General features: G+C 41.5%; 1 protein-coding gene across 2 annotated transcripts in view; it reads right to left on the bottom strand.

The window, feature by feature from the left end:
- Positions 1–217: 217 nt before the first annotated feature.
- The window catches only part of rnf13 (ring finger protein 13), a 63,110-nt gene continuing 42,470 nt past the window's right edge, over positions 218–20,857 (bottom strand). For both annotated transcript variants that reach the window (XM_084547601.1, XM_084547602.1), the window contains 6 exons: positions 15,179–15,266; positions 13,767–13,857; positions 12,975–13,080; positions 10,763–10,856; positions 1,891–1,971; positions 218–1,580 (listed from right to left, as the gene is read on the bottom strand). In XM_084547601.1, the coding sequence (XP_084403727.1) occupies positions 1,213–1,580; positions 1,891–1,971; positions 10,763–10,856; positions 12,975–13,080; positions 13,767–13,857; positions 15,179–15,266 (828 nt within the window). In that variant the 3' untranslated portion in view covers positions 218–1,212. The remainder of the gene's footprint in view (positions 1,581–1,890; positions 1,972–10,762; positions 10,857–12,974; positions 13,081–13,766; positions 13,858–15,178; positions 15,267–20,857) is intronic.

Genomic DNA, 20,857 nt, shown 5'->3' with positions numbered 1-20,857 from the left:
TTTTAAACCAAAAGTTGACCATGCTAAGATCATAGAGTGGATAAGCTTCAGAATGGCTACTGAATGGTGTTTGAGGAGGTGAGATTGATTAATAACTTCTACTTTGTTAATGAACGGTGCCAGACAAACAGGCTGATAAGTTCAATGGAGTGTTGGACGTTAAAAGGCCCAAGCGGCTGGACTGTGTTGAGATTAAACGGTCAATCTGTTTCCTTGTTATTTCAATTTTATTGAAGTGAATTTGTAGAGAGAACAGACATAAATGAGCAGGACAGACGAGGAAAAAAAATAACAGAAGGGATTTGACAACGCACACAAAAAAAAATTCAAACCTGCATATTTACTATAAACGGAATTAAAATGAGATGTTGCAGCTGTGAGATGTTACAAGGTCTACTGACTGGTAACTGCTTGTGTTAAACAGTAAAAGGTCTGGAGCAGCCAAAAAAAGTTCACCAGAGGCAGTGTGAACACACTTTGTTCACAATTGAAATGAAACCACATTCTCCTCTTTGAATGGGCCACCGGTTTGGCTTCACTTCCTTTGTGTGATTCACTGTAACAAATTAACTATGGCACAAAACACAGGAGCAGCTAGGCTCCTTCTAACCTCAGCATAGAAATAAATGGACAAAATCATATTGCTGTGTCTTGATATTATGTATTTTACAAAAAGGATGCTGCATAGCGGTGTATGTACAACCATGTCTGTACATGTAGGATACGAGATAATTGAAGGTTAAGATGCAACTTATTGTGATATGTATATCTACATTTATATATATATATGTAGATATATATATACACACATAAATATACATAGATATAGATATCTATATAGATATCCATATAGATATATATTTTACAGTATGTTTACTAAACTGTGTGTCTGGACCTCTGGATGACTAAACACTGTACAGTATAGCAGTCTACTGTACATACTGTCATCAGTCCCATCAAATAGGCTAAGCAGCTTTTAACATGTGCAGACTGATTTCCTGTCACACACAGCTCAGTGCTTTAATCCATAATCAAGTTGAAAAGAAAACTTGTGTCTTTGATATAAACTCATAATGAGGATAACATTACAATGTACTGTAAGCAGTGACAGAAAAAGTGAGATGATGACTCTGTTTCATGCCCCCCATAAAAGTCACTTATGTTGGGGAGGGCGGGGACATAGCAGCCGATCAGGCCATGGCGACAGGTAAGTCACACTCGAGGAAGGTCATGCTTGTTGCTTTCAGAGCACGGCTGCTGCATCTGCACCACCACAGTCTCCACGGTAACCTCCCCGCTGTCGCTGCTGTCCAACTCATCGTCCTCATACTCGGAGGAGTCCTGGTCATGCTCTGAGCGCGACGTGCCAGACATGGTGCCAAAGGAATGAGCGCTGGTCGAGGCCAGGGAGCGCAGCAGCGGGGTGCTCTCTGACACCTCCTCGTTCTCATCAGGGCTGCTGTCCCCCTCCTCGGAATCGGAGTCGGAGTCACCCTGTGAGGGGACCACCTTCTGTTTGCACACTGGACAAGTCTTCTTGGTTTTGGTTAGCCAGGGGTCCACACACTTACTGTGGTAGGCTGGGGACAACAAGAGAGCCTATTTTAACATGAGCATTCCCCTTTTCTCTAATTCTGAAAATGTGTTCAAACCCAGGTCCCCACATAATGCATGATTTGCTCAATCAGTTACACTAAATTACACTGCAGCTATTTTTATGTAATTATTCACATAAATCTTTTAGCTTCCCAACTGTAAGGATTTGCCGCTTTGTATGATGTTAAAATAAATAACATCTTTTTGTTCTAGACCATTGACTAGACAAACTTGTCATTGTGTGCCAGCGTTAAGGGATTTTGCGTTTCGTGGTGCAGAAGTGTTCAGATTTACCGTGAGAACATGGCAGGACTCTGAGTTTGTCTCCTTCTTCATATTCATCCAGACAGATGGCGCATACATCATAGATATCCCCTGTGTCAAAGAGATGAAATAAATTCATCTTTAACTATTTTAAAGAAACAGCAAAGAGAGCTTTGCTCAAAACTGATGATACTAATTTTTTTATTAGCCTGGGGAAGTGCGTTATTTTCAGATAACAGTATTGTTTGCACAATTCATACTGTCAGGTGATGATTAAATCTCACTATTAAGCTGCTTTCACATCTGGTTTGTTGTTGTGAAACCAGGAGCATTCTCCCCAGCAAAGTTTGGGCTGCTGTAAAAACAACAATCACTCTTAATCCCAGAACAAATCGACCCAGATGAGTCCGATTAGAAAAGATGGTCTCGGCCTGCTTGCAATGGCTCTCTGGAGCAATACATTTGCATGTGTGAACACACAGGCGCCTTAAGAAGTCTAACTGTCGGGTGTGCAGCAGTGTGCAGTAGCCAGACAGGCTACTGTCTTGGTTCTAATTCCAAAACCAAGCAGTTTACCTGATGTGTCTTTGAAGGAGTGCATACCCAGCAGCCCATCTTCTCATAATATATATATAAATGTTTTCTATGCATCGTAACTGTAATTGATCGAATAGAACAAAACAGCAATGAATGCCAGTCCCCACACTCGCTGCTGATGCTCCCTTTTTAATGCAACTCTTTCCCGATTTCCAATTTGTCCCATTGAAATTATGACAAATATTTGTGCAAGCAAGTAGCGTTGAAGGTGTGTGGAAGGTGGATGCAAATCTAGGTGTAAAAGCTCCTTAAACAATACAAAATCAGCTATTTCAAAGTATCAGTGTATAAGTGAGATAATCCACTTTGACCTGTGTGGTTATGGCTCTTCAAGCAATAAGGCCTCACAGAACTATCACAGATTTTTTGGAGACTTCTTGCTAGTGTTTGTGTTGACTAAACACAAAATTAACTAGTTGTTTTTATGTGGTTGTTGAGGTGCCAAATCACAGAGGTTTTCCTCTGCCTGCAGGCAGAACTATTTTTGAAAATACTGGCACTACGTTTCCTGATGTTAAAGGAGGTAACACTGCACACTGAAAGCTCAGGAATTTATCAACACACTCCCTTTCAAATTCCACAGAGTTCTTCTCCTATTCCTTCCCTTCCCCTGCACGGGCTAGAAGGAGGCGGGTTGCGAGCCTGTGTGTTTATATAAGCTCTAAAGCCCGACTGGGCCTCTGTGTCTGTGCCAGGGCTGCATGTGACCGTATAAGGATGGGGAGTCACATCAAACTCCCTCCTCCCTCCTCCTTTATTTCTTCTCTGAGCGTCAGCAACTTCAACTTAAGGAAACGTCGTCCTTTTTCCTCTTTACACTTACAGCTCTGTTTATACCTCCCAAGCATCACCATGACTATCATCCCCATCTTTTTTTAGACTACGCTCTTAAAAGCTTGATAATATTCCAGAGCAGCCTCCATATTTTCCTGTCTTTCTCACTAATAGTGCTGGGCAGTCAGTGTGAGGGAGAGGGAGCGCTTGTGCAGGCACGATCCGTGCCAGTATAGACTCAGATTAGCACAGTTATTGCCACAGTTCAGCAATTCCTGAGTGAAGCAGAGAGGAAAACATTCAGTGGATTTCTGAAATCTTGAGGGCTTCTCTGGGGAGATAACGAACAGGGCAGGGTATCATACCGTAAGCACCTTCTGGGCTCATTTTATTTGACATAATTCAAAATGTATAGTATGCACACTATAATCTTTTTAAACTGACAAATGTCTATGGGCGAAGAAGCCACTTTGCTCCACACAGTAAGCAATGCACAGAGCTCTGAGCTCTGCAGTAGAACATAATTCACAGTCTGGTCCCGTCATCCCCTGTCAGACAACAAATTACCCCACTCACTATGCCGATCAAAGAGACCGCTGTGGAAAATAACCACCCCCTCATTTCTGGAATCTCCTACCGAACAACGCTGTAGTAATGTCATGACTGTGATGTGAGTGTTCAACTTAAAGCCAGGTGTTTAGTTAAGTCATGCAATGTCATATCATCCAATTGTAAAGCAGGGAGGAAAAACATCTGTTTGAAAGCCACTCATAAACATCCAATTCATTTCTGGCAACTTTTCAGATGCTGGGACTCCCTTACATTTACGTTTTGGGGCACATGTTAAAAAGCTCTGAGAGCCAGTACAACTCCTATACTCTGTATTTTTCATTAATCAGCCAGCCAGGCAACATTCCTGGCTCTCAAAGGAACAACGCTATCCTACTGAACTTCAGATGAGCTGGGGAAAAGTGCTTAGCAGGGCTAAAGTGAGCAAATGAGAGAGAGAGAAAGAGAGAGTGACAGAAAAACTAGGTTAAAAGAAACAAAACCTACACAGTTTGTCACTGCTGGAGCCAACCAGATGAGAGCAACTGGTACCGAGGCCAGAAAACTAAAAGACAGAGAGAGCTCCTCTGTACTGAAATCAAAATGCTTCACACACCAACGGCTGAGACACTGCAGCTGCTCTGTTCAGTGTCTGTGCTTTGCTCCCTGCCTTTGGTTTGGAAGCAGAAAGCTGTGGGGATGGGAGGAGTGACTCATCATATGCAGGGAGGGTGCAGACTGGAGGGTCAGGGGTCAGGGAAAGAGTTCATGCCCTTTTAGTCCAAATCAAGGCACAAAAACAATCTCCTAGTGTTCAGCTTGCAATAGGTTTGGGTTTCCGGCTCTGGCAGACACCAGGTGATGGTGAAATTCTCTGTCCAAAGGGCTTAAACTCCCCGTCACACGTCATGCCTACAGCCTAAGTGGAGATGACGCAACTCCCTGCAACAAAACCAGGGCGTTATTCAAGTTAGTGGCAAAGCACCACTGTACACTGACAGCCAATGGCAGCTGCTATTACATAATCCTGTACATTGACACAGATCTTATGTTGTTATGTTGCAAGCTGCTGCTGCTCAGACTGGCACTATGCACCAATTACACAGACACTGTGGTTGTCATTAAGGCATTGTGCACTGTCCACACAGATCGTCTTTGTGTTGTTTACCATTCACTTCAGTCAGTGGACTTTGACATCTACCATCACTGGCACACATCTATACAAGCACTGCCAGGTGGAGAACTGCAGTAATAATTTAGTATTTCAGGGCGTATTCTAGAGAGTATACAGCCAACATTAAAAATAACTTATTACCTGCTGAGCGACAGCAAAAAAATAGGTGGAAAAAAAAAAACCTCAGTATTTCAATCAATGTGTTTGCCTAGGTGATAGACAGATGTCTTTGACGGTGTAAGCTCTTCTGTCAGAGAAGGTAGATAGTGGGCAGATATCTTCATCAGCAGAAAGACGTTGGCTGGCAAGTGTCTTCCCAGATTGACTTCACTTACTCAGAAAAGATATCACACCATGTTGCATTCATTAACTTTCCTTGCCAATGAATCACACCAACACAGAACAAAGGCACTGAATAAAATAAGACTCTAAATGTCACTCATTAGTGGGAAGTCATCTTGACTATGACTTTCAGTCAAAACTAACTTAAACTAGATGATTGCAAGCGATCATAAAGGGGTCCATGCTGTGGCAAAGTCGCCCCCGAGCGGGACGTAGAGGCGTAAGTCACCAGTAGCGCCCCCTATCGACCGTATTGCACCAAACCTGGTGGGCTTGTAAGGAGTCATCCACAGATTATTATTGTCAAATTTCAAGCAGTTAACTGTGGTGGCTTGTGAGATATAAACATATAATCATTGTAGCGCCCCTACTGCCTGAATGTCTCAAAACTTGGCATGATTATACGCAAACATATTATAATGATGGTCGCTAAGTTTCATAAGGATTGGGCGAATAGTACCAAAAGTTCTAGGCCTTAAAGTCATATGAAATGTTTCCGTGTCACCTGTAGCGCCCCCTGTTGACGATGTCACACAACTTGATGGGCGTCTACACAATATTTTACAGATTGTGTACAGTTTTGGACATACTGAAATGTTGCTTTTGTAGCACCGCCTAGAGACCAAGGGTCACAAAAGTTGGGGTGCTTGTACATAATTATATTATTATCAATGATATGAAGTTTGATTAAGTTTGGGTATATACTTCACAAAATATTAGCTTTGGAGTTATACTGCACCACGCCGTAAAAATGAATTAGCCATTAACTTTGTAATCAGTAACCCTGCTACAGTTATTTAGCTACAGAACTTTTCATTATCTTTGTCCATAAATGATACATGCCAAGTTTGGTGAGAACTGGATGAACGGGCTAGGAGGAGTTGATTTTGCTTCGAGGCAGACGGAAATGGGCATGGCCTAGTCCATTAGAACCAGGGCTATCTAAGGAATCAGAGGGAGAGAGAATTTTGTTTCTAGGGCACACGGTTCTCGAGATATGAGGCAAAACGTAAATTGGATTATTATAGCGCCACCTAGCTACAGGCTTGTGTATTGACACCTTGGCAAAGTGACATGCTAGGACTTCTACCAAGTTACCAGGTTTGACGCCTTTGGCATTTGAGGTTTATCCTGAGCAGACACTTTAGCTACGCAGAAAAAGAGAAATCATTATTATTATTAGAGATGCTCCGATCAGCATTTTTGGGGCCAATCACCGATTACCGATCACCAAGATCATGATCTGCCGATTGCCGATAACTGCCGATCATAGAATGGCAGGGGAATGGGATTATTTTATCTAGCAGAGTGTGTATGGTTCACGTCGTTTAAATGTATCAATCACAGTCGGCTGATTGAGGGATGAGGATGTTGTTGGCTTCGGCTGGTTTAGTTTCTCATACTCGGCATATTCAGTTGTATGATAGCGTGTTCTAAGATGCCTAATCATATCAGTGGTGCTAAAATGCCGTGGCTCGCTTCCACCTCGAGGGATTTCAGCAAGACATACATTACAAATGGCTAATTTTACGTCTTTATCGGACACTTTGAAAAACTGTTTAAGTGCTCGGTAATCATGATCGATCAGGATTTTTTCTGACCACATTTCTTCCTTGAAGACAATGGTCCCCCACTATCCTTCCAGTTTTTAATAATGCGTTGGACACTTCTTAACCCAATTTTAGTAGTTTCTGTAATCTCCTTAGATGTTTTCTCTGCTTGATGCATGTCAAAGATTTGACCCTTCTCAAACAGACTAACATCTTTTCCACGACCACAGGATGTGTCTTTCAATACGGTCGTTTAAGAGATGAGAAGCTACTCATTGCAACAGTTGGGGTTAAATAACTTGTTGCCAGCTGAAAGATAATCACCCATGCAATAATTATCCAATAGGAGGCTCCTACCTATTTGTTTAGTTAAATCCAGGTGGCGTTTTTTTTTTGGGCCAGGCAGTGTATATGTGTTTACATGCCCGAAAACATCAAGTGGAAGAGAACTTTTTCTACCCTTCAGGAATGACAGGAAGGGGATGAATCTGACATAGTTCGTAATTCCTAATTTTATTGACAACACTCAATTTATTCAATAGAAAAAGACAGACAGTGATGGAGGTAATAATTGCATTTATCTTTTCAAACACTTTTTTGAACTAAGTCCTTCCACCAGGCATTTGTACCTCCCAGAAACTCATATCACCTGTTCTTGGGGCAAAAGTAGGGCAAACATGCACAGAAAGAACATGTTTTTCTATCCAGGGATAAACAATTGGATCACGCGTTTACATGGCTATTAGATGCTGATATTTTATTATTGTATATTATTGTATTATTGAATCAGTGCGAGTGACCTGAGTGAGTCAGGTCAGTCTGATCCTGCCGAGTTTATTATGTGGGGCATTTTTATTATTCACTGATCAGTATTACCAGTATATTAACCAATACTGTACTATATTAACCAGTAATATAGATATTAACCAGTAATATAGATGCTTCACAGTACAGTTTGGTTGGTAACACAAACTGGGGTGTGTTATGCCAGCAGTGGCTACTGTTGTCATGAATGAGCCTTTCCCTTAAGCAGAGAAGAAGAGTGGGCTACAGACGTCTGGTAAGTTCTCTCATTTCTGACTTGACACATCCTGATTCTTTTCATTTTAGATCCCAACAAGGAGTCGAACGACTTTGGATTAAGTCGACTAATATGTGGTGAAAGCTGAGTCAACGCCAACTAGTCGATGACGTCCACATAACAACACAGTAGAAAGTAATGCTTGAAGAATGCTTGACAATGAAATCTATGTTCTTGGCCTGAATACATATTGTAGCGTTTCACACAAAAGAAGCTACGGAGGCTTTTCTGCAAGTTTGAAGCTGAAGCTTGAACACAGGCTACTGTCGGCCATGGACTATGTTAACACCGTAAACACCAACCGTCTGACACTTCTAAATTTGATTTGGGTTTTGGGAGGCTGAGGTAGGTGGGTGACTGTGCAGAAGACGACTCTTGTTGCGGACTGTGTGTACAGTGAGTCCAGTCTTTTTGCACAGTCACTCTAGTCGACGGTCTGTGGTTTTGAGCTGGCACAGTTCTGGGGTGAACCAGGGTGCAGTGCGGATGAATGAAACTGAGCGGGTTTTCAGGGGGGTCAGGGTGGTGAGGGAGGAGGAGAGACATTTGTTGTAATGATTCACCAGGTCAGCTGGAGAGCAGGATGGGAGAGGGCTGGGGTAACAGGTGATCAGGTTGGTGAGATCTGTGGGGTTGATGTGTTTGATGTTTGAAGTTGATAGTCCGTTGTTCTTTGACTTTGGATAGTTGGATGTGGTTGTTAAAGAGAACAGGTTTATGGTCAGTGATTGGGGAGTCAATGACGGCAAGTTTATCCGGGATCATGTCAGACCGACTTCCCGCTTAACCCATTCAGGCCTAAATACTCTTCTGTAAACCCCCTCTCAAAACCTGAGGTTTTTCAAAATATGTCAACGCTTACTAAAACCTTAATTTCTCAGGCTCTGTAGCAGATAAAAACATGAGATAAAAAGCATTTGACAGCTTACGTCTTTGGCTTTCAACTTGACTGACTTGCTAGGGCATAATCTTCAAATGCATTTTTTTTAAAAATCAATAAACACCAAACATTTTTTAAATTTTGAAAATCAGTAAAGATCTATTTTTTCAATTACTTCGTCAATATCACTTCCTTCACTTGAGTCAGCCATGACGGATCGCTAGCACGGTGTTTAAAATTTTCGACCAAAACATACTCCACGTGTAGGCCTATTTCGACCAATCACAAAGCGTTTTATTAGTCACATGAGTTTAAAAAAAATCCCTAAGCATCTCTGTCACTCACCCCAAGAATATTTCAGCCAATCACAGTGCATATAATTGGCCATGTGCCTCGAAAAAGACGACAACGCTCAAAATGACAGAGACGCGTTTGCCGGCCGTAACTACGCATAGATGCGTGATCCGGTCTTAAAGGTAAACACGCACAGATGCGTGATCCGGTCTGAATGGGTTAAAGCGTCATGGCATAGCAGTAAAGTCAACTAGCGCCAACTGCCATTGCTTTTATTTATTAGACTACACAGACTAGACTTCCCTCTGAAGTCACAGATGCTGCTTGGTTCAAATATCCACCCCAAAACTTGTAAACAGATGTGCAACTTCAAACCTAATCAAAAACAAAAAACACTATAGTGATTAAAAATGTTAAGAGGAGCTGAGTCTTACCATTTCCTGGAGTAAAACCTGACTAACAATACACTGCATTAGACAACAGAGTCATTGTCCCACTGTTGTCCCACAGCACTCATATGGTCAAACAGGAGCACTGGCAAGCTAGCATTGCTCCAGAGTGCAGGGCTTAAAAATTGATTAAGTCGAGATTTGGTGTCCCCTTCCTGTGTCGCCAATTGCTCTGACTCAGCTGACAGGAGCGCAGACACCACCCCAGAGGCTGGTTCCTGGACATCTGAACTCACTGTAACAGCCAGGGTTGACTGCTGCAGTGCCTGGTGGAAACCCTGAGTCACAATGTGCGCAGACGCACCCATAAGAGTACACAAACCGCAGAGATGTTTTGTCCCTGATGTTACAAAAATGGTTATTTGGACAATGCATGGTGCTGTCCGCTGGTGTGCAGCACGTGCATCTGTTACAGCCAGGTTGGGAGGAACAGCTCGTAACCCCCTCAATTAGCAGTGCTGCAAGGGGGATATTTATTATGCACCACCCATTCCCCATGCATAGCTGACCGCAGTCTGGGGCTTTCCAGTCTGCAAAATGCCGCTTCCGAAGGAAACGGAGTCAGCAGAAAAACCTCAGACAAACTTTTCTTACCATAGCACAAAGAGCATATGCATTTCAAAACAACAGTCTGACTCTTGGACTCAGAACTTTATCTAAAAAGGCTCCAGAAGTTTTTAGTCAAATACTTAAATTCATATAAAGATACATTAGTATCTTCTTATTTTATCATATTTCATCTCTCAGTGCTACAAACCAAAATACACTGAACAAGTTGGGCACAACAGAGACTACATTCCAAAACATCAGTCATGTGTAAGATCTCAACAGAGAGGAGGTCTAATCTGTCATGGTGGCTTTGTAAGAAAACTCAAGTCCATATTAATCCGATTAGCAGAGCTCAAGGGAGGAATGAAGTGTCTTAATGCTTTGAGGACATTTCTGCTTTGGGCTGAATCATGAGAGAAGCAAGATGGAAGAACAATGACTCTTTGAAAATGTTTCTGTGTCAACTTTGCCAGGAGAAATGTATTAGAGAACTGAATCTAAGGTTTCACCGTTTTCTTGTAGATGTTTTGGTATCCATTAATTATCCATTAATTTCGATTATTCACAATAAACCTAATAGTCATATCATAATTATAATCATAATTAATAGACACGATCAATATTTCATTGTTACAATCACAGATGTTTGAGACTCTTCCCCACCTTTCTTGTACTTGTGGATGGGAAGTTTCTTTAGCTGGTCTTTGCGCAGTCGGCTCCTCCGAGCTCTGTGCCGATCCTGGATGAACTTGGTGATCTAGTCACAGAGCAAAAAAAGGGAAAACATTCAAAATTCTTTACCTCTGATTTCAGTCTAAATGCTTTTGCATAAGAAAATTTTAAGCCCTCACTGATTGACAGACTTTACCCTTTTGCTATTGTATTACTACTTTCAGTTGCAGGCTGAAGTTCCTGACAGGGTTTCTGCAGGTTTGAGCAAGTGAAATTTAAGACTTTTTAAGACCTTTTTAAGACCATTATAGGTTAAATTTAAGACCTACTCGAAGTACAAAAAATAAGGAAAATCAGAGACCCAGAATTACTTTCAAAATAACAAAATGTATTATCATTCAACTATCAACTACCCTCTGGATGTGATTTAACATGCACTGAGACATGTCCCAACTCCATCCAATGTGTCATGCATAGATTTATAATGTATTTCAATGAATTAAATGGCATTGAAACACATCGCTGTAGACCGCTATAGAGCTCCGGGCATCACGTGACTTTTTTTTTTGTTGACACCGCCATATTGGCAGGAAAACTGAGGAAAAATTTATAGAGCCAGTGGTGATTTCAGGCCGCCAGAATTTACTGCGCGCTTTAAATAGATTATATATCACGGATCCTTATCATGCCCCAGGTGTGGTATTTTCGAGCATTGAAACAGCCACTTTATGATGATGAGGCAGCAGAATCGGTAGAGTCTGCAGTTCGCCTCATAAGGATTGTTCAGGACGTTTCAGCTAATCAATGAAATAATTTCGTACAAGCTGTAACAGCCAGAGTATTACATGGAGCATTACCAGTTTACGCCACGGGGCGGCGCCTCCTTTGTTTTCATCACTTAATTAGTTCAGCAGGTGTCACTCTTGTTGCATCCGTCTGGTTGTTTTTTTTTGTTTTTTTTTTTACTTCCTCCATCTCTGTAATGTGGACGCTGGTGAAGGCTACAAGCCACAAACGTTTTATTATATTTTGTAATATGCCGTGAGACCTGGCTTTATATGGTTCTGTTTAATAAATGTATTGTGCGGACATCCCTCCACTTCGTCTCCTGCCTTGCTTTACTGCTAGCAAACGTCGCTAAGCTTCTCTCCAACTTCACGTTAAACTTACATTTTGCCCATTTCCCAAGTTGACAACGAGGTTCATGTGACAGAAGAAGTATCGAATCCAAAAGGAGGTCAAAATCCATAACGCCAACAAACGTTACGTGACGAAAAAAATCTCCCCACTTTGCCTGCGCCGTATGGCCGTACCATACCCGGTGCAGCAACACATTCCAAACCGAGCTGAACACTGGATTCCACTTCCAGGTCTCATTTGTAGTTTAATTTCGGCGTACTGCTAATAGTTAGATTTAAAAAAGAACTACACAGAACACACGGAACTAACTGTGAATGCCACAGACATGCGAATGAAGCGGTAAATGGACGTAAGGATTTAAGACTTGACGAAATGTAATTTAACATTAAATTGGCCTTAAATTGGCATTATCAAATTTAAGACTTTTTAAGACTTTTTATGACTCCGCGGAAACCCTGTCCTGACAAAGAAACTGATTTATTTCCATAATACAGTGTTACTGATGTAAAGTATGATATTTAGGAGGTCGATTGGTCGATGGAGTCTTTGTGGAGTCTTCACTTCTCAATCATTAAACTTACAAAAGCAGATTTAAATCACTTTAAATATTCCTAATTGTTCCTTTACTAAAGACCTGAGGACACAGGCACACCAAACCAGAATCAAAGAACTACTGCAATGAAGCCTGACTGCGATGTTGCCCATGTATGTACTGAAAAGTTTCACTTGATCACACCCCAAAAACTAGAGCCAACAGCCTGCTTGAACATATGTCCTGCACCTGCGTAAAAATAAATACCAGCAGGTGGCAGTAGTCAGAATTTGTTATTCAAAAGGATAAACTGGAAGTGCTACTATTAGCTGGGAGGCTAAGAAACTAGGGGGATCTACAAACCATCATACGCTCCTGATTCAGTATGCTGAATAGGCCCAATGTTGGCGTCTGAAGTCTGACCAGAGCCAATGATGCAAGAAACATTTTAAAACTTTGATGCTACCTGACGGCCAACACCTAAAATGGCCGACCATGAGATGGTGTGTCGAGACCTTTAATTATACCTACCATGAAAACAACAATCAGTATAAGGCAGATTCCCACAATGATGAGGAAGGGGATCAGGTAGTATTCCAGTGGCAGGCTGAAGTCTGGCACGAGGACCACATGTCCCCTGGAAAAACAAGCAAAGTATTGTCAGATACAGGACACATGGTGAACATTAACCTTTTGCACAGTAATATATTCTGCGAATGACACAGAGGCTGCATTACGGCAGCATTTCGTTACAGCTAATTGTTTTGGAACGCTAAACTAAGGGTATTCCCTTTGGTGATGTTTATAAAGTTGCAGCTTAAGCCTCACATAAAGGCTCCTCTATCAATGTATGCATTTAATATTGTTCAAGAACTTGATCCCCAGCTAAACTGTTACCACTGTTAAAACTTCATCGTGTTTAGCGTTTATTCCTTTGGCTGCAAAAGATGTGGGAATAACCCTCATTTGTCAAATTGGTGTCAACATACACATCAGCTGGTGGAGCACTGAGATGCTAACGCTGTGACCTCTGAGTTCATAAAGAGACGTTTCATTACCCAATTATCACACTATCAGCAGCAGGGACCACACATCACAAGACAAAACCCTCTCCTTGATGTACTACAGTGCTTACTGCAGGCATCATTGTACATTAAAAACAAATATAACTCATAGCTGGCAGTCAAAGAATGCAAACACAGCTTTGAGTGAAACAGCTGGATAAATGAGAGTTTAAGAAATCAGTTTTAGAAGAGCTGAGCAGGAAGTGGTTTCTATTTATACTGATGGTGAGAGAAAACTGAGATATGGGTTTAGCCTTACCCCTTGTCATACATGTAGTCATCTTTCAGGGAGTTGGCGGTCTCCTCGCTCACAAACACAGAGGGAATGACTATCTGCTTCATAATATCCACTAAATAGGGAAAGGAAAAACTTAACAACACCTGTACTTAACAATAAAGAAACATGACATAAATGACAATGACACAATGAAGATGAAACAAATTTATGACAGATGCTGCAAGAGATCATAGCAGATGAGACCTAACTGACAGAAACTGTCACATCACTAAACTGGGCTGCAGCAGGGACAATATGGATTCATACAGAGTGAGTGCTGGAGGGCATCACTTCCTTCCTTGAAAACATCTTGAGATTTGAAATGTGCTTCTGACTGCAGTCTGTCTAACTCAGGGGTGGGCAATTAATTTTTAAGTGTGTTGGAGGGCCGAACCAATGAGAACGTAACTTAACTTAATTCTGCTCAATATTCATTTTCTCCAATTGTAAAAATCAGTAAGTTATATATTTTGATCAGCTATATATTGATTAGCCAGGGAAAAATAGTCAAAGTTGACCGCTCTGTTCTTCAGCTGAAACTCCAGATTCCCTGCGATGTCCTCAACCCTCCTTCTTACAGTGCGTCGGGAGAGGGGCACATCCCCAAATGTGCCCTTTTTCTCCTGGCATATTAGTGCTGCGGAGTCCACCAAACACTCTTTGATAAACTCTCCGTCAGAAAACGGCTTACTTTTTCTGGCGATTTTTTGGGTTATGACATAACTTGTCTTGACAGCCGCATTTCTGGGTGTGCAAAGATTTGTAAAAATCCTTGTTGGTTTTGCAGCTGAGCTAGCAAGCATTTGACTCCCTCGCATGCTCTTCATCAGACAAGTTCTTTGTTGAGTTTGGTCACGAAGTGGCAATTCAAATTGTAGTCCTTGAACACAGCGACCTGTGTACCACAAACTAAGCACACCGCTTTACCTTTGACTTCTATAAATAAATATTTAGCAGTCCATGTCTTGTTGAAAACACGGCATTCGGTATCAACTTTTCTTTTTTTGGCGTGAGCTGACATTTTGAGGTCTTGCAGGCCAGCATCACTTGTCTGTTCACGCACGCATGTCATGGATGCATGATATGCACGCATGTCATATAAATAAAAAAAAAAGTCACACTTTTCAAAATAAAAGCAACACGATTGTATAGCATGAACGGCATGAATTATATAATATTTTTTTCATTCACATTCGGATTGACCGCACCCTCACGCGGGCCCAGAGGACCGTATGTGGGCCACGGGCTATAAGATGCCCAGGCCTGGTCTAATCTTTCCTCAGGCTCACGGATAGAGAAAAACATGTTCTCCATCAACAAAGAAACGCACAAGCATTCAAGATGCTTCATGTTTATTATGTGTTGGTGTACGGGGTCATGGTGGGTTGACTTGCCATCATTGGATCCCATGCCGATTAAATCATCAGAGTCCACATTGTGAACAATGGCTGCCTTGTACCCGGCTTTCTGGGCATTGAGGACCTGAGAGGAGACAAAACATTAGATGGATCATCTTTGGAGGAAAACACTTCGGAGTTTTGTGTCAAATAATGGGCCAAATAATCGGACCGGATTTCCACAATCTGAGAGGACAGAAACAACCCACATTAACCATAATACAGAAATAGAAATCAGTGGTCAAGAAGGAGAGATTTTTTTCTGTTTGGAGGCTTTTAGCTCCAACTCAAAGTATTGATTACAGAATTCTCGTCAAGACAATAAACATTTCTGTAATCTTGATCACAGAAGAGGTCAGTCCAGACCACACATACGGGTTCATTAAGGCAGAACAGCATGATTAAACTGCACATAATGGAGTGTTTTCTAGAAAAGTGTGTGAAATAAACAAAATGTTTGCAGCAGCTCGATCCACTCCATAAACACTGTCTGATACAAAACAGGAAGCTTCCAATAAAACTAAGTGGGACAAGTTTACAGAGGAACAGAGCACTAACGAACACCAATTCAAATATAAGTTTATATAAATACAACTTGTTAATCATCTGATTAAACATTATTAATTGTTTTTAGTTTGCCTGGCCAAAAAAAAAAGTCACCGCCTGGATTAAATTAAGCAAATAGGTACGAGCCTCCCATTGGATAATTACTGCATGGGCGATTATCTTTCAGCTGGAAACAAGTTATTTAACCCCAACTGATGCAATGAGTAGCTTCTCATTTCTCAAACAACCATGTTGAAAGACACATCCCAAAAGATGTTAGTCTATTTGAGAAGGGTCAAATCACTGACATGCATGAAGCAGAGAAAACATCTAAGGCAGGGGTCTCAAACTCCCGGCCCTACATCCAGCCCACGACTTGACGTATAAAATGAAATGCAATTTGGCCCTTCAAGTTTACTTTTGATTACTTGTTTTCCACAATAATTTAGCTTGCAATTTAAATTATAAAAACAATTCAGTCAATGAAGTGCTGACGACACGAAAGAGAAGTGTAGAAGAAGAAGAAAAGTTAGACCGTAGTAGAAGAAGAAGAAGAAGCCGATGATGTCGCTCTCCAAACGTAAAAGAAAAGTGGATGACAAACACAGACAATTTCAAAAAAGAGGGACATTGGAGTATTTTTTGTTGAGTTCAGTGGAAATGCGATCTGTCTTATATGTAAGGAGAAACTTGCCATTCTGAAGGAATATAATCTCAAGCGACATTATGAGCATTATGACAACTACAGGGGTGATAGACTGCTATCCCAGCAAGAACTTTTCCACAAAGCTGGTAAGGCCATGGATGCTGCAGTCGAAGCATGGTCAGTAAATTAATGCCAAGGCGGAAAAGCCATTCACAGAGGGGCAGTTTCTGAAGGATTGCATGCTACAAGTCGCCAGTGTTGGGCAAGTGGCAGAGATATCAACCTGAATTAGCATGCTAAATTACTAGCTACAGCCCGACAGGTGTCATAATACCAGTTTCGGCCATGGGAGGCGGTATGCGGGCAACATAACCGCCAGCCAAACTGCAATACACGAATAACTCGCACGGCTTGTGGGCGTACTTGAACCTGATGTCAATCGTGTGGAAAGTACAGCCCACTACTGGGCCTACATTTCAGTTCAGGGAAGAGAGAGGAAGAATGGCTGAAACCCTTGGCAAGAGACCCTTACCACCACCACAACCACCCGCTGCAGGGAAAAAAACGCGCTCAGAAGCACAAATAAAAGCGCTTTCCATCGCTGGAGACAACTGAAAGAAATGAGGTTCGACTCCGAACTTGCAACATTTCTTTTGGATTGGTAAGTAAGATGCTGTTAGTATTTCGCTAGAAGTTTGTTTGATATGTTCGTGTAGTTTTTCGGGAAGTTATAACATAAAAATGTTTCGAAGGCTGTTCGGCAAACGTGCTAATGTTAGCGATGGCTAACCGTAGCTGTTAGCGTTTGATAGTTAGCTCTACCCACAGATCCGATCTGGTTTTCACCTGTTAGGCTATCTACCAAGCTGATGCTAAAATGTAACATTAGCTAAGAAGCTTGAAATGTCTTCGATGATAATGAACCCCAAATGGACGCACGAAACTTAACGGAAAACACTGCAAGGTGTAATGAGACCGAATGTTTTTGGTGACTAATGATAACTTACTTAATTGCTAGAAGAGGTATTGCTAATGAAACTCAAACTTGATATACATAAAAGATCATTATAGGTCCCGTGAGAATCAGTAGTTTGGCTGGCGGTTATGTTGCCCGCATACCGCCTCCCATGGCCGAAACTGGTATTACGACACTTGGATATTTTTACCTCAATTCTTACACATGGCACCTTTAACTGCTTTGTCTGAGACCTTTAACTGCTTTGTCTTCTCTGAGGCATTTGTTTTGTTATTGTCACGTGATCGTTATAATATATTTTATTATATAATAAGTGGAGAACTTGCCCTCTTGCTCTCTCTTGATTGTGTTAACTTGTAAAAGCTCTTCTTTTTTTTTTTTTTTTTTTTGCCAATATTGTGCTTGACTCAAATTTCACAAAACAAATGTGCAATGTGGCAAATAATAAATTATCAAAGTTTTACCTGAGCTGACTTAATTCATCCTGGAGGAATCATGCTTGAAGACGGCAAGTGTGAATATAGCAAATATTGCAAAGAGCTTTCTGTAGCTCATCTCAGCTTATAGACAGTTTAGGCTTCTCCGTCAAAAGCATAACCCTCCAAATCTACAGCTGGAATGCATTGTGGGTAATATAGTAGCCAGATGTTGACAACGAAGAAAGACTCTCCCAGGGCTTAAAGTAGGGGCGGGGGCACAGTGGGTCCAACGCATTAGAAATGAAATGTCATAATGTTGTAAGAGCATGTGAAACTCTGTCAGGCTAATTAATTTGAGGAATTATTCAATTAGCAACCATTTAAATCAGTAAAGGACAATTTACATAAAAACAATTTATAATCAGATACAGTGCAACAGTGAACTGTAGATAATATTGCAATTCTAAATTGCAACATTTCCATCAGTTTTTTGTAGGGGTGCACCGATCCGATATTGGGATCGGATATCGGCCCCGATATTGACAAAATAGCTGGATCGGGGATCGGAAAAATTAACAGATCCACGGGCCGATCCAGGTTTTTTTTTTTTTTTTTTTCTCCGTCGCAGCAGATCCTACGTCATTCGTTAGCAGCATGTGTGTCGCATGCTGGAACGAGTTGGAGATCCTGTGTAGTAGTCCAGTAGGTGGCGGTATATGTCGTGAAGATATGATCCGCCAATAAACAGAAGAAGAAGGAGTTGGAGCATTTAAGCAACATGGAGTGAGCCAAAGAGTCGGCTCTGTGGAGATATTTCACGCTTGCCACGCCAACTAGTTCGACGGCTGTTTGCAATGTCTGCAAAGTAAATGTTTATTTATTTAAATTTATTTTAAGAAGTTTGATTACATTCTATTTTCGATTTGGATGCACAATTGTTCTTTAAATAACAAATAAATAAGTATTCAATACATTACATCTATGTTATTTTGTCTTAGTTAGGAAAGTAATGTTTAGTTAGGAAAGTCTGGTGCCTTTAGTTTCTTCTACATGGTGGAAGGAAGGTATAAGGTGGAAGGTATGCAGTTTATTATTAATTCAACAATGGTATCGGATCGGTATCGGGTATCGACAGATATACAAAGCCTAGGCATCGGTATCGGTATCGGGACTGAAAAAGTCGGATCGGTGCATCCCTAGTTTTTTGTTCAAAACAAATAATGACCTCTGAAAGCTGCACCAATTGTCTAGTAGAATATTGGTTACTTGTTTCCACTCACGACCATAACACTGCAGGTCATCTTTAAGTTCCAGCATAAGTGCTGGAGCATTGCTGATATTAAATTTCCTGCTTGCAAGAAGTTGTGTTATCACTCTGGCCACATCATCATCAAAAAAGCGAACCAGTACATTAAGAACTTTGTCCATGCTCTGGCTAGTGGCTTCACCAACATTAAGAGAAAACATACGAGCTTCTCAGAAAGACGATTCTTACTCTGGTGATATACCTTGGGTGTTCATATAACTGGCATGCTGATTTGAAACAGACAGTTTTGTCAAAGCATTTTTATCAACAGCTAATTTTTTACACAGATCTACAAGCGGTTGAGTGATCGTCAATGATAAATCGTGTTGGTAAATGGTAAATGACCTTGCTTTATGCACTGGTGCACTGTCATGTTGGAACAGGAAGGTGCCATCCCCAAACTGTTCCCACAAAGTTGGGATCATGGAATTGTCCAAAATTTCTTGGTATGCTCAGTGTTCCTTTCACTGGAACTAAGGGGCCAAGCCCAGCTCCTGAACCCCACACCATAATCCCCCCCTCCACCAAACTTCACACTTGGCACAATGCAGTCAGACAAGTATCGTTCTCTTGGCAACTGCCAAACCCAGATTCGTCCATCAAATAGCCAGATGGAGAAGAGTGATTCGTCACTCCAGAGAACGTGTCTCCACCGCTCTAGAGTCCAGTGGCGGCGTGCTTTACACCACTGCATCCAACGATTTGCATTGCACTTGGTGATGTATGGCTTGGATGCAGCTGCTCGAGCATGGAAACCATTCCATGAAGCTCTCTATGCACTGTTCTTGAGCTAATCTGAAGGCCACATGAAGTTTGGAGGTCTGTAACGATTGACTCTGCAGAAAGTTGGTAAACTCTGCGCACTATGCGCCTCAGCATCCGCTGACCCTACTCTGTCATTTTACGTGGCCTGCCACTTCGTGGCTGAGTTGCTGTCTTTCCCAATTGCTTCCACTTTGTTATAATACCACTGACAGTTGACGCTGGAATATTTAGTAGCGAGGAAATTTCATGATTGGACTTGTTGCACAGGTGGCATCCTATCACAGTACCATGCTGGAATTCACTGAGCTCCTGAGAGCGACCCATTCTTTCACAAACGTTTGTAGAAGCAGTCTGCATGCCTAGGTGCTTGATTTTATACACCTGTGGACATTGGAAGTGATTGAAAAATCTAAATTCAATTATTTGGATGGGTGAGTGAATACTTATGGCAATATAGTGTATTTTCAAGTCACAAACACGATCAGTCATTGACACCGGTACGTCAGCTGTGGATGTAGCTCCCATTAAATGACTTGCGTGTTGGAGAGCCGCCGTCGTGATGCCGTAGAACTTTTTTGCCGCTAGTAGCGTAAATTAACTTCTTCGAGCACAACACACAGAAACCAGCACCTGGCTCTCTTAATTTCTGGCACTAGCTACCAAAAGGTTTGCTGCATTGTGTCTGCTACGTTCAAGACAACTCGGAAGTAGCCGGTAAGTCATAGCGTTCACGCTACAGGTTAACTTGGAGGAGAAAAAAGTTTGGGATATTGTCACTATTCGCTGAACACTAAAAACATATGCAGCAGCAATTTATGCTTATTTTGGACAAAGATGAATATGCGTGTAATTTCCGACCCGTACTTTTCAAGTTTGACGCTGTTCAATCAATTCACTATTCAGAGCTCGTTTTTTTCCCGAGTTGTGGAAGCAGCATTAACTGCTGCTAGATCTCAATTAAGCTTTTCCAAGACCCGCCGGCAGTCTACTTATGATTGGCTAGTAATATTAGTTTGGT

Source organism: Chelon labrosus (genome assembly GCF_963514085.1).
Source record: "Chelon labrosus genome assembly, chromosome: 7".
Lineage (NCBI taxonomy): Eukaryota > Metazoa > Chordata > Actinopteri > Mugiliformes > Mugilidae > Chelon > Chelon labrosus.
This window is presented reverse-complemented; position numbering and strand designations above follow the sequence as displayed.